The 20,247-nt window shown below is 58.0% G+C and overlaps 1 protein-coding gene across 2 annotated transcripts in view; it reads right to left on the reverse strand.

Moving 5' to 3' along the window:
• The window catches only part of CYTH4 (cytohesin 4), a 30,738-nt gene that overhangs the window by 2,518 nt on the left and 7,973 nt on the right, over positions 1-20,247 (reverse strand). The window contains exons 2-12 of one of the 2 annotated variants that reach the window (XM_038550659.1): positions 20,051-20,133; positions 17,919-17,983; positions 16,479-16,545; positions 14,863-14,981; positions 13,634-13,714; positions 11,722-11,834; positions 9,741-9,889; positions 3,741-3,852; positions 2,062-2,138; positions 1,645-1,716; positions 960-1,114 (exon numbers count right to left, since the gene is read on the reverse strand). In XM_038550659.1, coding sequence (XP_038406587.1) covers positions 960-1,114; positions 1,645-1,716; positions 2,062-2,138; positions 3,741-3,852; positions 9,741-9,889; positions 11,722-11,834; positions 13,634-13,714; positions 14,863-14,981; positions 16,479-16,545; positions 17,919-17,983; positions 20,051-20,133 — 1,093 coding nt within the window. The remainder of the gene's footprint in view (positions 1-959; positions 1,115-1,644; positions 1,717-2,061; positions 2,139-3,740; positions 3,853-9,740; positions 9,890-11,721; positions 11,835-13,633; positions 13,715-14,862; positions 14,982-16,478; positions 16,546-17,918; positions 17,984-20,050; positions 20,134-20,247) is intronic. The other variant, XM_038550660.1, reaches the window with a different exon arrangement.

Genomic DNA, 20,247 nt, shown 5'->3' on the forward strand with positions numbered 1-20,247 from the left:
AGCAGACCCCCTTGTGGGTCTGGCTCTGCCCCCACTGGCTGTGTGGTGGGGCAAGTCCCTCCCGTGGGGGGCTCAGGGCCTCGTCTGTGAAATGGAGCTAAGGGTGGGTTTGGCCTGGCAGCTTCACAGGACTCCTGCCAGGCTGGATGGGAAAGACCCCGCAAGTCCCTAGGACACAGCCCCTGGCCCAGTGACCGCTCCGGTGGCTTCCTCTGGCTGACAGGACCCACCGTCACCCATGTCTCCACATTGCTCCTGCCCCTCACCTGGCTCCTTTCAACCTGCCCCTTCACTGCCCATCTCTGAACCCCCGAATCAGTCCCAACACCGTGGCCTTCCTCACCTGGCCACACCCCTACTGTTTACCAGTCTCCCCAGTGCCCTCAGGAGAAACCCACACTAGCTGCCATGGTGGCGGAGTCCTTGCTATCCTGGGGGGCCTGGTCTCCCACTGCCCGATCCCTGCAGAGCCAGCTGCAACCCCCTCCCCCCGCCCCCTCCTACCCCTGCAATGCCCAGAGGCAATGCCCAGGCCTCTGGGGTGGTGTCCAGGGAGGCCACATGCTCACCTGCCCTCTTGTCTTTGCCAGTCCTGGTCCTCGCCCCTAGAAAGCCCTTCCCTCCATCTCTACTAGGTCTTTCCAGGGCCCCTTTGGATCCTGGTGCTAATGAGTGTGCCATTCACGGGCACTTACCACCGGGCAAAGAGCTTTATATGCAACATCTCTCGGGATCCTCCGGCCAGCCCATGATCTTGGGGCCTCACCTTCTTGTGTCCCCCGTGGGGCCTGGCCAGGGGCTGGCACCAGAGGAGGTGTTTACACCATATGGGCAGGAGGGATTTGCATCCCAGAAACGAGGGGGAGATTCTAGATTTAGCCCCTTTTACAGAGGAGGAGACAAGGCCCAGAGAGAAGCAGAGGCCTCCGGAAGGGCCAGGAGGCCCCGGCAGCCCCTACCTTATGGCCTCGATCCACTGGTCGCGCTCCTCGGCACTGGCGGCAGAGATTCGGTAAGACTCGTGCTTGCCCTCCACCACCTTGCCCTCACCGTCCGTCTTGCAGGCCTTGATCTTCTGGCCCCGGCAGCTGGGGTTGTAGAGCTCCAGGCAGAACTGTGGGGAGGCGGCGGGGTGAGGGCCGGGCAGGGGTGGCAGGAGGGGGCGGCGGGGCTGTGCTTTGCTGGGGGTTCAGTGAGGACCAGCCCCTTGGGGCTCGGACAAACAGCAAGACCCACCCCACCCCGGGCCTGCTTCCCCGGCTGGCAAAGGGGCAGGAGCTGCTCTTCCTCACACTGAGGGCTTCCTATGTGCAAGGCTCCTCCTAAGTCCATCGTTCCCCTAAGACCCCCGGCTGACGGCCGGGGAAACTGAGGCTCAGAAAGAGGCAGAGACTTACTCAAGGTCATTCACCAGTGTCAGAGGCAGGCTCTGAGAGACCATGAGATCGCGCCCCTTTGATGACAGTGACCCGCCCCCAGGGTCCATGGCCTCAGGAGGGAGACAGAGGCGACCCCCAGCCCGGTGGAGGACCTCCTGGAGGACCCAGGCCAGCTGCCCTCTCCTCCCACCCCATTTCAGAAATTTCCCTCCCACCTCCCCCACCGCCTCTCGGCTGGCTCTCAGGACCCCGCTGTGCCACCTACTGGCTTCTTGGGGTCGTCCACCTTCTGCACCGAGAGGTTCTCCAGGGGTATGATTCCCCGGGGCTCCTTGTCCTGCAGCGGTGGAGGGGGAAAGGATCAGCAAATGCAGCCTTGAGACCCAGGGCAGGGAGTGAACTCGAAGGGCCCCCCAAACCCACAGAGGAGTGCACGAATCGTCCCAGACTCTGTCCAGCCCTGGTGGGGGGTAGGGAGCAGGGCACAGCTCGGATCTGGGAGTCACCGGGCCAGGCTGCAAGCTTGACCCTGCCCCTCCTGCTCTCTGCTGCACAGTCTTCCCCTCTGTGAAATGGGTGCAGAGAGGGGCTGAATGATCTCGAAGGAGCCCCAAGCTCTGTTAGTGGACTGCTTGGTGGGAGTCTGGGAGGGGGCGGGGCTGGGGAGGGACCCCTTGCTCACAGTTGTGAACTCAAAGTAGTAGAGACAGTTGTCGGTCAGGATGAACCAGCGGCGCTTCCACGTCTTCACGCGGCCGCCTGCAGGAGCCAGCGGCACAGTCAGCGGACTTCTCCCTGGGCCACCAGCATTTCCTCCCAGGAGAGCAGGGCCTGGAGAGCCTTCCTCTGCCCCCTCCTCTCAAACCTCCCGACCCCTAGCCCACTACGCTTCCCCCCCAGATCCGTCCCTTGGTCACTCAAACACCCTGGTGGCACCCATCACCCCAGGCCTCCCCTGGCCACTTGACCTGGCATTCAAGGCTCCTTGGCAATCAGGCCCCAGGACCAGTGGCCGCCCATTCCCTGTGCTTTTCTGCCATCCTTCCCCCTCAGTTCATCCCTTGGCCTACTTCCCCACTGGCACCGTGCAAAGCATTTCATCTTTTGCCTGACAGGCAACATTCTAGAAGTTTTTAGAAAATGTTTGCTTATTAATCCCTAGAACTGCTTATGAGGAGGGGACCGTTATTAACCCCATTTTACAGATGAAGAGCCCGAGGCATAGGGAGGTACCATTGTCTGTGCATGGCCCTTCAGCAGAGCTCAGATTTGAGCCCGGTGTCCCAGCTCTTGAGCCTGGGTGCTTGGCTGCTGTGACACACACTGAACCCCCCCGGGGACTGTGATCTGACCCCTGGCACATGTGTGGAGGAGCTGGGATCCGCGATTCAGAGCCTCCCTGGGGCTGAGAATGGTCCAGAGGGCAAAAAAGGAGGCTGAGTGGTCCGCGCAAGGGTCAGACTGGGATACGGGCACAGAGATGTGGAGGGCTCTGGGGGCATGGGGATGTGGAGGGCTTGGGGTGGCACGGGGACAGGGAGGGCTCAGGGGGGCACAGGATGGGGAGGGCTGGGGGGCACGGGGACGTGGTGGGCTCAGGCAGGCACAGGGATGGGGAGGGCTCGGGGGGAACGGGGATGTGGAGGGCTCAGGGGGGCATGAGGACATGGAGGGCTCAGAGGGGCCACGGGGACGTGGTGGGCTCAGGCGGGCACCCCCAGCCCAGGTCTCTGCTCCAGCACGAGGTATCTGTCCTTGTCCTTACCTGTCTCCCAACACCCCAGTCCCTGGCTGGGCTGGCTCTGCAGGAGAGGCACCCAGGAGTGTGCTTGGGCAGGGCAGACAGGCCTGCAGCTCCCCTGCTGATTCTGCAGCCAGCCCGGGCACCCCAGCCCCCACCAGGCTCCTCTCTGCAGGCTGGAGGCCCTCCCCCACCATCATCATGCTGAAGGGAAGCTCCCCGGAACCACATCCTGTCCCACTCCCTCCCCCATCCTGCAGGGACACCCAACCCTCTGCCCACCCGCTTGTTGGCTGTGTGGCCTCAGATGGGCACCCCAACCTCTCTGGGCCTGGCTTCCTCAGAAACCTTCCAGGAAGAGTCAGAGCTGTGGTTGAAGGCCCGTCAGCCTCTCAGCTCCTCTTCCTGCTTGTCCTCCCCTCCCCCACTGCCCCCTTCTCCCCCAGGACAGACAGATGGAGGGATGGGGCAGGCAGATGGCTGCACTGGGGTCAGGACAGCGGAGGGTTAGCCGGCTCCACCCCTGAGGCCCCATGTCCCGGTGTGCATGTGTCCCGGGCGTGCATGGGAGTCTGAGTGTGTCTGCCTCGTGCCCACGTGTGTGCCCATGTGCGCCTCACCCAGTTTCAGCAGCCAGCCCTCGCGGTCGGGGTTGAAGAAGGTGTGAGTGAGGTCGTTGCCGTCGTCCTCCGGGATGGAGAAGGGTTCGCTCTTGATGCTGTCGAAGAGGTTCTGTCCTCAGAGAAGGGAGGGAAAGGCCCGGCTGTGACATCCATCCCAGTTGGGAGCCTGGGCCTGTGTGGCAACGCTACCTGCTTCCCCCGGGCTGCTGGTCTGCACCTCCAGGCCCTCCGCAGGCCAGGCTCCCCAGCTCTGTGGCCAGAGCACGGTGAGTGGAGGCGGCATTGGCATTGTCTGTATGTCCGCTTGCTGGGGAGGCTCTCCCCCACTGGGCAGGGCGCTCCCCTAGGGCAGGCCTGGGTGTCACAAGCCCCAGGACTCCCCCAGGGGCTGGCCTAAAACAGACTAGCAACTCCTTAGGACCAGGTGGTTGATGCCCATCCTACCCCCCTCCTTGTCCCCCTGACACCCCACCCCCACCCCTGTTGCTGGAATTCCAGCCAGTGGCATGTCACAAGAGCGTAGGCTTGGGTGTCAGGCTCTCTAGGTTAAACTCGCGGCTTAGTCACTTGATGGCTGTGTGACCCTGGGCATGTGCCTCAACCTATCTGAGATGCTGGTCCTTTTTTTAAAAAATTTTTTTTAAAAATTTATTTATGATAGTCATACAGAGAGAGAGAGAGAGAGGCAGAGACATAGGCAGAGGGAGAGGGAGAAGCAGGCTCCATGCACCGGGAGCCTGACGTGGGATTCGATCCCAGGTCTCCAGGATCGCACCGTGGGCCAAAGGCAAGCGCCAAACTGCTGCGCCACCCAGGGATCCCTGAGATGCTGGTCCTTAACAGCAGAAAGGTGCTGATCCCTCAGAGTTCTGGGTGGGGGGCGCCCGCTAAACGGACTACACAGGGGTCAGAGCCCCTCTGTGCTCTAAGTCCAGGGGAAGGTAAAGAGGAGGGAGGAGTACAGCTCCTGCCTTCACCCACCCCCCAGCACCGCTCTTACAGGTCAGATGAGGGAGTCAGAGACAGTCACCCCTGTGTCTAGAGTGTTGCAGGCAAGGATGCTCACCTAGGACCTCTAGACCCCCACATGTTCACCTGTGTGTGTGCACACATAAACGCTCAGACACACACATACACACACGCACTGGGTCATAGCAGCCAGGGTCAGGGCCTCCTTATGTAACATCCATGAGGGGTGGAGCCCCCTTTTGCCTCCTTGCAGTCACCTAGAGACTTCCAGGTGTACCTCAGGGAGGAGGACACAGAGGAGCGACTAAGGAGGTGGGGATTGACTGCCCATGTCGAGAGGCCCGGCCCAAGGAAAAGACTCAAGGTGGGATGGATGCCAAACTTGGCTCTCAAGGGCAAGGGGGACCTTTGCTGGGTGGACGGTGATCACAGGGGGAGAGTTCCCAGAAAATAGATTTCAGTTCTCCATGCAGGACCTTCTAGCAGTTAGAGCTGCTGGAATATGGATGGAGCAACCTGGTGTGGTAATGACTTCCTCGTCACCAGAGGTACACAAGCCAGGGCTGAGACCTCCCCGTGGGTGAGTTGTGGATGTCTGCAGCAGATCATCCCTGCATGTGCTGAACCCCCTGCCATGGGGCTCTGTGTTCTATGGCCAAACCTGCCCATATTTCCAAGTGTTTGGAAAAACATTCCAAACTGTCTCTGTTTATTAAAACCAATGCTGGATCTCCATCTCGAAGATAATTAAATCATTTCCTTCTGTTGCATTTGTGTATACTGCTGTTCAGATGGTTTCCTTGAGATTTTAAATGAACAATTTCACAAGCACTGTTTGATTCCCCCAAAGTTTTGGAAATGGTGTTTGCTGGCTTTTAAAGGCCTTTTCTGACCTGATAGCTCAGGGCCTGGGGGGTTGGTTACAATTCCACCACAAGCAGGTTTTCTTGGGCCTGAGGGAGGTGTGTTCTGCCCAATCCCAGAGTCCCTGGCTCAGCCTGGCTGTGCTGGGGTGGGTGTAGGCAGCAGCAGGGACCGCTTGCTCTTTTGGGGGAGCCCCCGCACCTCAAGCGCATCTGGGAAGCCCTGTTGCCCCTCCTGCCCAGGCCCAGCCGGGCTCTGGGAAGGCCCGAGATGTGCTGGCCTATCGAACAAAGGCCAGCGGCAGAAAGGCCTTGTCAGCAAACCTGTCAGCGCAAACATTTGGGAGGCCCAGGAGGCAAGCAGGGTGGCAGACAGGGGTGGGGGGCGGCCTCATCCTCCATGGTACCCACAAGGGGCCCCCTGGCAGCTTCTGCGGGTGCCGGGAGCCGACCGGCTCGCACATTCTGCCCCTCACCCCCTCCGCAAAGGAAACGTCTGGGCTCTGTTCCTGCCCTTGTAAACGCCAGCCCTCCCCCGCAGGTAAACACCCCTGCGGGTGGGCGGTGGGGCGGCCACCAAGCCTGGCTGGGTGCACTGTGATCAGAAAGACAAGGCCACCTTCCAACGGTTCTGCTGGTCTTGTATCCGGCTCTCTCGCTGTACCGCATCCCCCCCTCCGCCCCCTTCTCTGGGGACTCACCAGCCCAGACACTCTCTGTCCAGGTTTCTGGGGGGGTGGGGTGGGGTTGACACCTACTGCCTCTCCCCTAGGCTCCAGGAATGAGGGAACGACTCCCACCTGGCCAAGCAGGACATTTCCTCTTGCTGGCCACAGTGACTGGTGCAGGGAGGACATGTGACCCAAGCCAGCCAATACGCTTTAATTCTGGGACTTTAGTTTTAGCTGCTAAGCTGCCTGGACCATCTCTGCTGCAATTTGAAGACAGTCTGTTGAGGAGGAGAAGGTTGCTGAGAGCTGGAGACACTAGATTGAGTCCTGACTTCACTGAGCACCTGGATCTAGCTGAGCCTGAAGCCCAAAGATCTGAAGCCAAATGGATCCCTGATCTTTCCCATTACGTGAGTTGCGATTCCTTTGGCTAGAAAGCAACAGGTAGCTGGGATACATGGCCAAGTCCTCCATCACAAAACCTTGCCTCCTGGTCTCTGCAGGAGGAAGGGCCCTGGAGTCAGACAGACATGGGTTCGAATCCAGTGTCCTCACAAACTATGAGACCCCTGGCCAGCTACTGCTCTTGGAGGTCAGTTTTCTTTGCTGGAAACTGGGATTGGTACCCACTGCCTAAGGGGGTCAGGAGGACTTAGTGAGAACACGGAGTGCCACAGCTGGGCCCGGGACGTGGTCAGTGCTGACGGAGACGTTTGGACAAGAACCCAGGAGGTCCAGGACTGCCCGCAGCAGAACATGCCCTGACTTGGGAGACTGTTCCCCTGCCTGAGCCTCAGTTTCTCCACCTGTAACACCAGATGCCAGAGAGCCCCACTTCTTGGCCTCCCCCTCTTCCCCTCTTCCACCGGGAGCTCCCTTTCCGGGCAGGGGAGTGGTTCCCTTCCTGGTGTTTCTTGGGCCCCTGCCATCTGCCGAGCGTCAGGAGCTTGCGCGCATTACCTCTGCTTCTCAGGAGAGCTGCCCAAGGGCGGCGGCACCTGCCCACTTGGCAGGTGAAGAAACCGAGGCTCATGCTCACAGTCACACAGCCAGAAAGGGCCGAGCCGGGATGCGATCTCCCATCCTGTGAGTCCACACCGCGTATACCCTGGCCCTGAGTCTCTCAGGCATTGGGCCTCATCCCTATCAGGACAGCCTGGGGAGGGGGGCTCAGCTCGCCGCCCCCTCCCTCCCGCAGCGCCCCCTCCCACTTGAAAGCATTATGATCCTCGGCAGGGCCCCAGCTCCAGGGCCAGCACGGGGAATCCTGCCACAGAGCGGCCCACTTTGAATACCTGGAGCTGCTTAAAGGTGAGTTCTTGCTTTACAAACAGGGAAGGTGAGGCCCTGAGAGAAGGCTGGCAGGTGCCCCCCATTCCACACAGCACCGGGGCATCCCGCCCCCCGCCCCAGACTTCTGCAGGAAAAGCCCTAAACAGCAAGAACCAGGCTTGTGTGGTTCTCTTTGCCCCTTGGGAAGCTTCTGGAATAATTAGCCACTCTAACGACACAGGCATTTTGCTCAACGCCTTACGGTTCTACACCAGTCCTAAGAGCTGGGAGCTCAGAGGTCAAGCCACTTACTAGAAGGCTCGCAACCAGAGAGGGGGCAAGCCAGGACTTGGATGTGGCTGTGACTCCCACGCTCTGTCCCCTCTCCCCCACCTCTGCGCCTGCTTCTCCGGCTGCCCGGCTGCCCGCTAGGATAATAAACCCTTCCCAGACCTCCCAGGCAGAGTGTGAGGCTAAATTGAGATTCTAGACCCTAAAGCCCTAGAAAGTTACAAGCTCTGTACAAATGTAGTGCATTGTTACTAACAAAAGGCTTGAATAGGAAAAAACCCTTGGGAGGGAGGTGCCCAGGGCTGGGGGGGGGGGGGCGGGGGAGTGCTGAGCCCCAAATGCTTGTGTGTCATTAACTCATTATCTGCCAGACCAGGACAGCCTCCTGCCACCAGCACCATATGAGATGAGTTACCGACTCCCCAGTGCATTTTAGATTTGGGGCATTTTACTAAGCGCCAGGGTTTTTAAATTATTATTAATTATTCTTCATAGTGACATAAGCCACCATTTGGAGCCCGTGCTCTGTCCCTGGCATGGGCTATGCCCTTTACATTTTTACAAATTGCTGCTCCCGGCAGCTCCGTGACGCAGGCGTCATTATCCTGGTTGAGAGAATGGTGGCTTGGAGAGGTGGGTGAGTCATTCCTCAAGGTCACGGGCTGGCAAAGGTGGGGGAGGGAGGGGAGACGGGATTTGACTCGAGCTCTAACCAGCTCTCAAGCCTTCATTCGGTGTTGTGGTTCCCCCCACCCCATGATAAACTTTCCCCTCTGGGGACCAAGGAGGGTGGTGGGCTGAGGGCGTGGCAGTTCTCAAGCACGGAGGGGGGACACCGAGTGCTTCCAGACCCAGGCTTCCCGCAGACCTCGCAGGGTGCTCAGCCGGGAGGGTGGGGTTCCCACCTTCTCCTCCCCTCCTCTGGCGCAGCTGTCAGTTCATTTCTGCTGTACCAGGCTCTGAATCTCACTCCTGTGTTTGCAAAACTGTTCCTATCTCCGTGTTGCCCGTGGTTAACCACGCAAGCTCCTGAGGCTGTCATTGGAAGCCCTGGATGCTCCGGCTCCACTGTGCCCCCTGTCCCTGGCCACACACCCCACAACCTCAGCCAGCCACTCTGGACGCTTCTCCTTTTCCAGCCAGGCGAGGCCTGGGTTCTGGCTATTTCCCCCCTTCTGGAATGTCCTTTCTCTGTTTCACTCTGTGAAAACTCCCATTCAACCTTTAAGGCCCGGTTCAAAAGTCACCTCCTCTGTGAAGTCTTCCAGGATGGCACCCTTCCTCTGCCCCCAGGAGAGTGATAGTAGTGCCCTCTGCGTCTCTGTAGCTATGTTCTGTAGCTAGCACCACATGAATCACACAGGGCTATAACTCACATGTGCATCATCTTCCCGCCAGACCCTGAACTCGGCCTGGACAGGGCCCTGGTTGACTCATCCCAGGGTGCCCCTCACCGGCACAGGGCCTAGTGCAGTGTGGCAGCAGTGGGGGCTGTTTGAGGAAGAGATGGGAGGTGTGTGTTCTTCTTGGCTCACGAGCTGCCTTGTGGAAGGCCTCAGTTTCCCCCTCTCTGAAGGAGGGAAGGCTTTTAGCAGACCCTGAGGACTTTCACCTCTGACATGCTGACGGGGTGTAAGAACCTGGGATTCCAAGCAGTATACCTGAGTTGGGTGAAGCACCCCTTCTGGAAGGTGCGAATGATGGGTGCCCAGAGTCCCCCCAAAGGGTGAAGGCGGAGAGGACCTCCTGGGTGGACTACGATGAGGGCCACCGGGAACGCCCCTCTGGGGACCAACCCCTTGTGGTAGCCCGTCTGGAGACGGCCGCCGACCTGGGCGCTCCACCTCAGAGGAGCCCCTCTCGGCTGTCCAGTTAAGGATGGGCCCCTCCCGGATCCTGGGACCAGGCGGGTGTGGCCGTGCCCCTCTTACCCGAAGCTGCTCTTCAGGCAGATCACCACCGTCATTGATGCCTCGGTTCATGGACACGAAGCGCTCGAAGGGTGGCCTGTCGCGGACATTGGGGTTGTGGAGGCTGGTGTTCAGCATGATGATGGAGAAGGACAGGACGTAGCAGGTGTCTGTGAGACGGGACAGCGGTCACGGTCCTGGCCCTGGTCACTGTCCCCTCCTCTGCCCTGACCCCACTTCCAGGGGCCAAGCCTCACCTGTCTCAATGCCCCAAAGGGGTCTGTGCTGTCCTAGCTGGGTGTTCGAGGCCCGGCCTCCTCCCCAGTGTCACAGGCCTCCCTGCTCCAAACAGACCTGGTCTGCCACCTGCCACGGTCCTGAGCCCCTCCCACGCCTCCCCGCCTGCACTTTGGCTCCTGCCGGGGTGGTGGTGGGGCCCCCTGCCAGGCACGCAGGCCCCTTCCCTTTGCTCCCCATGTCAACCCTCCCCTTCCTGCTCCAGCTCCAGCCTCTCCCCAGTCCTCCCAGCCTCCCTGCCCACTCTGTTCTCTGCCTCCTCAGAACTCGGAGGACATTTATTGTTGGCTACACTGTTCAAGGCTTAGTCACATGCTGCTTGGCAATCTCACCGGCGTGGCGGAGCTCCTGGGGCCCAGGCCTCCACCCCCCCCCCCCCCCCCCCCGCACCGTTCCAGTCTTCAGACCTCACCCAGGGAGGGATGAGCCTGGGTTGAGCACTTGGGAGGGGGGGGGATTGCTCCTCTGGGGGCATTTTTAGGCCTTGGGTCCCGAGCCAGCCAGGTCCAGCTGTGTCCCCAACTGTCTGGTGGCCCTTGAGAAAGTACCTGACCTCCTCAGCTTCTCCATCTGTGACATTATTAGGTTGAGCTTGAAGTATCTTCACGCCCTAGAACATCGATGATCCTACCTCTGAAAACAGTGATACCCACTGGAACAATCTAACAGTGGCTGGTGCCTGTACTAGGCTGAGCTCCCCAGCCCCCCTGAGACCCTGTGACTAACCCCATCTTACAGAGCAGGAAACTGGGGCACAAGAAGTTCCTGTTATATGCCCGAGGTCGCAAACATCATATCGTTAGAATGTGATTCAAACTGGGGGCTTTAAAATTCCGTCCCTTCTGCACATATTTACTGGGTCCCCGTGAAGTGCCGTGGACTAGGGCTTCGTTGGTGAATAGATTTGATATGGTCCCTACCCCATGGGGTATTTAGGCTAGTGGAGGTGACAGATGGTGACAAGCACACCCCCAATTTATTTATAACTACAAGGTAGGACCCGACTACGGTCGCAGAGCCATGGACAAGCCACGTCTCTCCTCTGAGTCGGTATTACATGCAGAGAGGGGAACATCGCTGACCTCAGAGTGGATGCAAGGATGACCTGCCTTTGCACAGGTGAATGGCACACAGGTAGTGCTCAATGAATGGAATTCGTTATTGTTGCCATGGTAACTTCAGGTACAGAGGGAGGCCAGGACAAGCCTGCCGTGATGACTTCTTGCCCGCCCTGCTGGGGGCCGGGTGGTGGTCTGGGGTACTCATCTTTGTTGATGTCTCTCTATACCCTGGGCTCCCGATGTCCTGCCCAGAGTGTTTCCTGCTTCTGGTCTTTGCTCAGATGGAAACTCCTGCCTGAAAGGTCCTTTCTCCACCTTGACCTCCTGGAGAACTCCTATTCATCCTTTAAAGCCCTGGTGAGCCCCCACTGCCTCTAGGAAGCCGTCCTGGATCTGCGACCCCCCCATCGCTGCCCTCAGACGGGGGTCCTGTGCATTATTTCCTGCCTCCTCTCCCAAGGACCGTGCCCCGAGGCAGCTCTGCCTGACAAGCACCCAGCAGAGGGCCTTGTCAGTGAAGAAGTCTGGGCTCCCACGGTCTGGATGCTTGGGGTGGAGGGTGGGGAGACCCCAGGGGGGGGTGGCCATGGTGCCTACAGATCCCGAGGGGTCCCGTGGCCCTCGGTCCCCTCCCACACGGTCACCTGTGGACTGGAAGACGCCTGGGTTGCAGAGGCAGTAGCGGGTGGCAAACGTCTCCATCATCCGGTCGATCTTCTGGGCCTCGCCTGGCAGCCGGAAGCTCCACAGGAACTGTCTGGGGGAGGAAGGGGGCTGTGGGAGGTGGGGCGGGTGCAGATCTCCGGGCTATGGGGTCCGGGGACCCCAGGGAAGCTGCTCTGTCTCTCTGAGCTTTGGTCTTTATCCTCTAAATGGGAGAGTCTGTCGCTGTCGCTAGGCTCACGGGGAGGTGCCCTTGCTTTCAAAGTGCAGGAGTGGGGCAGCTGGGTGGCTCAGCGATAGAGCGTCTGCCTTGGGCTCAGGTTGTGATCCCGGGGTCCTGGGATCGAGTCCCATTTGGGCTCCCTGCAGGGAGTCTGCTTCTTCCTCTGCCTGTGTCTCTGCCTCTCTCTGTGTGTCTCTCATAAATAAATAAATAAATAAATAAATAAATAAATAAATAAAGCTTAAAAAAAAAAAAAACAACTACAGGAGTGGAGTGTGTGCTCCCCTCTGCCCGTCTAGGACCGAGCACCCTTTGTGGTCCCCTCTGCCTCGTCCGGGGGGGCCTCTGTCTGCCCTGGGATCTGACTGGGGACTATTGGGCAGGTGCCACCCCCTGCCTGGACTTCCTGTTCTTCAAACCTAAGCACTTCCAGAGCTTCAAACTTAGCTCCTCAAGGGCAAGGACTTTCTGTGCTGCTCCCCTCACATCTCCAGCTAGGTCTCATCCCGGCCCAGGGCACTCATGGGCTGCTTGGTAATGAGTGAAAAGAAGGAAGGAATGGATATTGGAGACTCCCAACCACCTCCCCCTCTCCCTTAAAGAGAATGGGAATTGGAGGGAAGGCCACATTGCTTGGATGGTGGTGGCTTCTTCCTTTTCTGCCTTGCAAACTCCTATTCATCCTTCAAAGCCCAGGTCAAATGCCCCGGTTCAGGAGCTGATTTTCCAGGCATGACCTATAGCAGTAAGACTTGCTAAGCCAATTCTAAGTCCTTTCTGTTTGGTTCTAAAGCCCTATGGATTTGGTACTATTATTATTATTATTATTAGTTATTTATTTAAAAAGATTTTTATTTATTTATTTGATGAGAGAGAGCGAGAGAGCACACAAACAAGAACATGAACGGGGTAGAGAGGCAGAGAGAGAGGGAGAAGCAGACTCCCTGCTGAGTGCAGAGCCCGATGTGGGGCTCAATCTCAGGACTCTGAGATCATGACCTGGGCTGAACCCAAGAGTTGGATGTCCAACTGACTGTGTTACCCAGGTGCCCCTAATTTGGTATTTTTATTATTTCCATTTTACAGATGAAGAAACTGAGGGACAGAGAGTTTGTGTGTGTGTGTGTGTGTGTGTGTGTGTTTGTGTGTGAGACTTGCCCCAGGGGTGAGTCATAGAGCTGGGATATGAGCCGGGCAGTCCGGCTCCAGAGTTTAATATGTAATAGTAAAGGGAAGACCTACTACGCTGTATTAATAAAATACACAAAACACTGAGCTCAAGAGTGTGGGGTGGGCGGAAGTAGCAGTAACAGCACGATTGTTAGGCTATAATGACGCAATGTAATAACCCGAGGGGCACCCGGGAGGCACACCCATGAGCCGCCTGACCTCAGCCCGCGGGGTGGCTGCGCTCAGCAAGAGTTCCTGCTCCTTGCTTCCTCCTTTTGGCTCCTGATGCTGTGTTTGTGCCACTAACCTGTGTGGCTTCTGATCCCCCTGCCTCCCCAGCTGCCCCCTGCCTGGGTCTCCTCTCCTGATCCCCCCGACCCCCAGGCTGCCCCCCTCTCAGCTGCCCCCTGCCCAGCTCTCCTCTCCTGATCCCCCTCATCCCCCCATACTCCCAGGCTGCTCCTCCCCAGCTGCTCCCCACTCCTCTCTGGACCACTCACCTGAGGGCCTGCACAAGGTTGAGGTTGGCAAACTCGTGGCAGTCCACGAAGGCCTGGAGGACCTGCAGGTTGAAGGGATCCCTGGAGAGGGCAGGAAGGAGGGCACAGGCACTTGGGAACTTGCTGGACCCTCCTCTGGTCCTCCTTCCTGATCCAGCACCTTCCAGTCCATTCACACCCTCTGATCCCACATCATCCCACCCCCCAGGCCCCCATGGCTCGCCAGCCCCGTTCTCACTCCGAGGGGAGCTCCCGCTCTGCAGCAGCCTGCGCTGCGTCACTTCCTGCCTGGAGGACCTCCCCGAGGCCCAGTGTCCTCAGCTGTAAAACGGAGAGACCGACCATGCCTGCTCCTATCTCTTCCTTCCCTCTTCCCAGGTCAAATCTGGAAGCTCCATCCTTTTTTGCCACCTGCATCTCTCGCTCTCTTAGGAGAAGGAATGTGTTCACTGGGGGGCCGGCCTGGGAGAAGGGCTGTTACACTAGCTCCCCCCTTGTCACCTGTAGCCCACCTGCCATTCTCAACAGCCAAAGGGGTCCTTGCTCACCATTTCTCTGCCCAGAACCCACCCATGCGGCCCTACCTTGTCACCTACTACTTCTTCCCTCCCTTGGCCTCTTCTAATCTCACCAGCCTGCTATTCCTTGAGCATGCTTCTGCCCCAGGGCCTTTGTACCTGCTGTTCCCTTTGTCTGGAATGCTCCTCCCCCAGATGTCTTCACTGCTCGCCTCTTTTAAGCCTCCAACATCACTTTCTCCATGAGACCCTTCCTATCCACAGTTTTTAAAGTCACAGTCCATGACCTGCCATTCCCCATGCTTCTCATCTCCCTTCCCTGCTTTATTCGCATTCCACAGAACTTACAATTTTCTAACATACATTACATAGTTTGGGATCTGTCTTTCTCACTAGAATGCTTCTCCCTGAGGGCAGGAGTTTTTGCCTTGTTCACTAATATAAATCTGGGGATTGGACACTGCCTGGCACACAGCAGATACTAAAAAATATTTATTCATTGAACAAATGGGTGAATAAAGAAAGGAAGGAAGTCAGGCTTGGAGGTGGAGGGAGTGATCAGTTAGCCGGCTCAAGTCCAACAGTTATGACTTCCCTAACATAACTCACTCCCTCATTTACCTGCACACACACACACACACACACACACACTCACCTGTGTGCACCTGCACACCCTCATCCCTATCCCCCTGAGGCCATGCCCCACCTTACCTCTCCCCCAGATAGGTGCCGATGGCTGTCTTATTGAGGCCCTCACCCTTATACAGGAACTGGGCGATCTCCTGGACATCGGGGGTCAGCAGTTTGTGCTCGATGAGGTACTGGATGCCCTGGAAGGAGATGCACAGAGCCCACCATCAGCCCCCACACAGCAGCTGGCCTGAGGGGAGGAAGGGAGGGGGCCAGGCGGTGGGTGGGGTACAGGGGCCTGGCATCCTGACATTGGCCCCGACTGTTCTGAGACTTTGTGTCCCTCCTTAGTAGACGCTGCCTTTGTATGGTGGTGAGTTCCCCGCCACTAGAGGCATGCGAAGAGAGACAGCATTTCAGCAATGAGCCAGGTTCACACCACATGCTCCCCAGGTCTCCTTCAGTCTGAACTCTTGGATTATATGCTTCAATGATTCCATGAATTTATAATTTTAAGAGTCAATGATTCAGACACTTCTTTTGTCCCCTTAATACTCATCTATTTAAAAATAGTGTTTCTTTTTTTTTTCTCACAAGTAATCTATGTCCATTGTATAAAAACTAGAAAAAAAAAAAACCCAGCTAAATCAAAGGGAGAGGAAATTGCCAGGTCCCACAATGGGGAGGGAGGAAGACAGTGTCCATTGTGGCAACTTTCAGAGGGAGACAGTGTCCATTGTGACAACTTTCCTTCCCTTTATACATGAAGCTGCTTTTCTGACTTGATGATGTCACTAACACCTCTCCTCCCCAGCTCAGGCACTCAGAATCGGTCCTTCTAATTTTGGGAGTTTGGGGGGGTTGGGCTCTGGTTTTCAGTGAGGGCCCTTTCGTGTCCCGCTTGACTCAGGGAAGACGTTGCTGGGAGAAGAGGGGCCAGGTTTGGGGGGCCTCTCAGTGACTGGCAGAGGGTCTTGGGGACCCCTCAGGGGCCCCTCCCGGTGCTCTGGTGGCCCGTGTGCACACATCCACCTGCGTGCACGTGTGTATTCCGTGTGATGGTCTTGAGGCTGCAGAAGGCACATGGGTGTGTGACCCTGTGAGCCTGTGTCACTTGATGAGGAAGAGGCAGCCGTCTCAGCCAGAGCAGTAAATTTCCAGGGACCCCTTGGCTGCCCTGACCCCACCTCTGTGTGTCAGCTCTGGCTTCCTCTGGTCTTTGTTCCAGCAGGAAGGGAACTGGCTGCCACCTCGCTGGGTGGGGGAGGGAGGGCCGAGCAGGGGCCAAGCCCTGAACCCTCCATGCTCCCTGCCCGCGCCCCCAGACTGGTTGCCCCCAGCAGAGAGGCTGGAAGACACTTCGGGGCACTGAGCCCCAGAATCTCAGGGCCCCACTGTCCAAAGACCGACTCACAAAGGAGGAAGCAGAGGCTCGGCCAGGAGACTCCAGGTTGGTGAGCTTCACAGAATGTGCCCACGTCCTCCTGGCTCCCACCTCATGCTATGTTTTGGGGTGATAGCCCTTCAGCCATGACAGGCTGTGGACACTGGACGGGGTACCGGGCTCGGCTGGGCCTCAGTTTCCTCATTTGTAAGGCGGGTAATGGTCAGTTGAGGGCAACAGGAGGACATTGAGAAGGGGTCCAGCACGCATCTCCCCCAGCCCCATGACCCCCGAGTCCCCCTCAACTGCCTACCTTCATGGGATCCATGTTGAACTTCTTACGCCCGATGCACAGCTCCTTCTCCTTCTGGGCCAACCGGCTGCAGACACAAAGATGTCAGTCTGGACTGCCCCTAGGACCCCAGGGCTCCCCGTCAATGCCCAAGGATGCTTTTCTCAACTAGAGCCAGCTTCCCCCAAGAACCTCCAAGTGGGGTCCTTGCACCCGGAGAGCTTGAGACATGCAGAGTCCGGGCCCCTCCCAGAGCTACTAAACCAGACTCTTCCCATGGGCCCTGGGAACCCAGAGTTGCCCACCAGGGAAAGCATTCAAAGGGCCCCTGTGCTCCAAGTGGGGGCAGGATTACAGGGAGGCTGGGGGTGAGGGCACAGGCTCTGGGGCCAGGCTCCTGGTGCAAATCCTGCTGCACTGCTTTGTTAGCTGAGCCACATCAGGCAAATCACTTTATCTCAGGGGACTTAGTTTTTTCATCTCTAAAATGGGGACGACACCATCCCATGCCTCCCAGCATTGTTGAGAGGTTCAAGAGTTCAAAACAGCTCGGTGGTAGGTGCTGCGTAAGTGTGATGCTGTTGCTGGAGCCGGAACAGAGCACCTGGAGATGCAGGGCAGCCATGCGCGTGCCCATGTTTGCCTGCGTGCATGTGAGGGGTGTCGGGCTGGAATGGTGACCAGAGGCATTGGAGACCAGGGGGTGGCAGGAGCAGGGTGTGATTTCCTGAGACACATATGTAGGAGTCAGTGCCTGGGGCCTTAGGGAATTACGTAGGGACCAGAGTTGTCTCTCTCTTTTTTTGAGAGAGAGACTGCGAGAGAGCACCAGTGGGGGAGGAGAGGCAGAGAGAGAGGGAGAAACAGACTCCCCACTGAGTGGGGAGCCCAACGTGGAGCTCCATCCCTGGATCCTGGGATCATGACCTGAGCTGAAGGCAGACGCTTCACTGACTAAGCCATCAAGGTGCCCCACAAGTGGGGAAACTGAGGCCCAACTGGGGGTCAGGGACCCACCCCAGGTCACAGAGCCAGTGGGACTCTCCCCATAGGAGGGGCAGTGGATGGCACCCTAGGGGGGGTGGTGAGGTGCTCCAGCCTTGGCCTTGCCATGGGCCAGGCTCTGACCCCGTGAGGCCTTGGCTCTTCCTCCTCATCCTCAGGGCTGAGCTCTCATGATACTCCTGGCTGACGATTGATCACGGTCTGGGTCAGGGTGGGTTGGGAGAGACTCTGTGTGGAGGGGTTGAGGGAGGAGGTATCTCCCAAGAGAGGGGGCTGCTGGAAGTGCAGACCAGCCCAGACCACGTGGTGGAGTCTAGGGCCCTCCCTGTTCCATCCTGTCTCCACCGCCTCCTCCTCCAGGCGGACCTCTGACTTCACCAGGGCATGGCCCTTGCTTCCTCATGCTGGTTCCTGGTGTGTGGCAGCTTCCCAGGGGCCCCTGGCCTAGCCCCTCACCTCTCCTCCGTGGTCTCGAAGCAGTCAATCTGGGCAAATACATCTGCGATCTCATCTTTCAGCTTCTGTGGGGTGGCAGGGGGCACGAAGGGTAGGAGAGTCAGGGACGGAGGCTGGGGCGGAAGGGGATTCCTGACCCCCTCACAACCACTTCCACCGCTGGGCATGACCCCTGACTCCACTGAGAGACCCTATCTCTGTAGATCCCTTTCCCAGATGTTTCTTATCCTCACAATCCCATGCCAACCTGTTGCCTGTTTATACCCAATTTCCGCAGGCTCCTGTCTTGGGGGAGGCAGTCCCCAAGGCCCACCTTTCGCCCCACTCTATTTCCAGCCTTCGATTTCCCCTCTGCAGCTGTGAGGTCGTCTGCCCTTTAACAGAACCCACTCGACAAGCCCTCCTCCACCAGGTGCCAGCTTCCTGAAGCATAGCTTGGAGCCCACCCTTTCCCAACTCCCTCTGTGGTTCCCTACTGCCTCCCGAGTCAAGGGGCTCGAACTCCCCACCTCAGACCAGGCCCCAACTCCTCTCTGGCTTCCATTCCCCATCCATTTACTCTGTCGTTTGCCCTTGACTTGGTACTCGCTCTGTGCCAGGAGTTATGGGTATACCAGGGTGCCAGTCAGTAAGGCCCCCTTCTCAGGGACCCAGTGGGATTTCCCGAAGAGGACACTGAAGTACAGGGTGGTGAAGTGACATGTCCAAGGCCTCATTCCAAGTCCATGTCTTCCCCATGCCTCTTAAACCTCCGGGGGCAGAGGACCCTCTAATTCCGCCAACCATGACCACTGGGCAGACAGCAGAGGGGCACCTGTCCAGCTTCCCCTTCAAGGCTGCACCATGAGCACCTGGCAAGAGCCCCTAAAGCCCACCCAGCCCTTCCTCATCTTCCACTGGAATCTCTGGGGTGAGAGTGATCCCCAGGCTTGTCCGGGACCCCAGGGGCAGCGTGGGGCCTGGAGACGATACCTGAGCCCAGTCAGCATCTGTCCATGTGATCTTGGCCAAATCACTGAGCAGCTTCCCCATGATTCACTTGCAAGTATTAATTGAGCACCTACTGTGCTCTGACTATTGAGCTGGGGATATGGTGGTGGGCAAGAGAAACCCAAGCTTTCATGGTGGGGTTGGGATCATGGTGGTCATGGGCAAATGATATGACTGAGCAAAAAAGATCAGAGTAGCTACACTCGAGCAAGCACAGTGTAAGGGACGGGCTTGTCCAATCACCATGTGGTACCTGAAGATAATGGAACATTGTGTGTCGATTATACTCAAATAAAAAAGAAAAATAAAATGATCTGAGTTATGGTATAAGGAGAGCCTGGCACATGGTAGGTCTCAGTAAAATAGTTGCTGAGTGAATGACTTTGTATCTTCTGCTTTCTCAGGTATATAGGGGTGGGGGGTAGGGGTGGGGTCCTAGCCACAGCCAGGGGGGGTCAGGGCAGTCTTTAGGAGGCGGCACTCGAGCTGACAATGACGTAATGAGAAGGAGGTGCCACAGAGAGAGCTTGGGAGAGTCCCAGACAATGGGATTTTGAGTTCTGCGTGTGTGTGGACATGTGGACGCATGTGTGTGATGCAAAGGCCCAGGGGTAGGACTGAGCTCAGCACATTTCCAGGAACAGAACCCGGGCCTGCCTCGGGGGTTGCTAAGAATCCGATGAGGAAACGTCTGAGCAACTGGTGCATTAGCAAGTGCTTGGCACGTACCGGTGTTATCTTGACGAAATGGTTTAAATTTTAGGGGGGATGAAACTAAGGCCCAGCGTGGAGATGAGAGCTGACGGGAGTAGAGCCTGCTGTGCCGTGAAGCGTATGGAGCACCGGGTGGGGCTCGGCACACAGTAGCTGCCTCACCTATTGCCCTTCCTCCCTCCCCCGTGCTCCTGGCTCTCTCCGGATCCTGGTAGCCGGGCCTGGCAGTGGGGAATCCTCCCCTGGGATTCTGGTCTCCCCACTCCCGGGGGCCGGGGCTGAGGCCAGGTGCGGGCTGGAGTCCAGCCCCCCTGTCCGACCAGGCTCAGGTCAGGGGTGAGTGGGGAGGTGTGTGCGCTGTGGGAGGGTGTGTGCGTGGGTGGGTGTGCTTGGAGGGAATGTCAGCATGAACATGGGTGTGCACACACCTGGATATCTTCCAGAAGCTGCTTCCGGTGCCACTTGATCCGCTGCAGCTCCTCTGTCTCCCCGCTGCTCAGCTCCGTTGGGTCTGGAGAGAGAAGCTGCGGTCACTGGCCCATTCACCACTGTCCCCTCCATCACTCGGCTCCAGCCACACAGGCCAGCCCTTGCTTCCCCAGGGCCCTCTTCCCTCCAGAAAACC

The sequence above is a fragment of the Canis lupus genome, chromosome 10 (assembly GCF_011100685.1).
Source record: "Canis lupus familiaris isolate Mischka breed German Shepherd chromosome 10, alternate assembly UU_Cfam_GSD_1.0, whole genome shotgun sequence".
Classification (NCBI taxonomy): domain Eukaryota; kingdom Metazoa; phylum Chordata; class Mammalia; order Carnivora; family Canidae; genus Canis; species Canis lupus.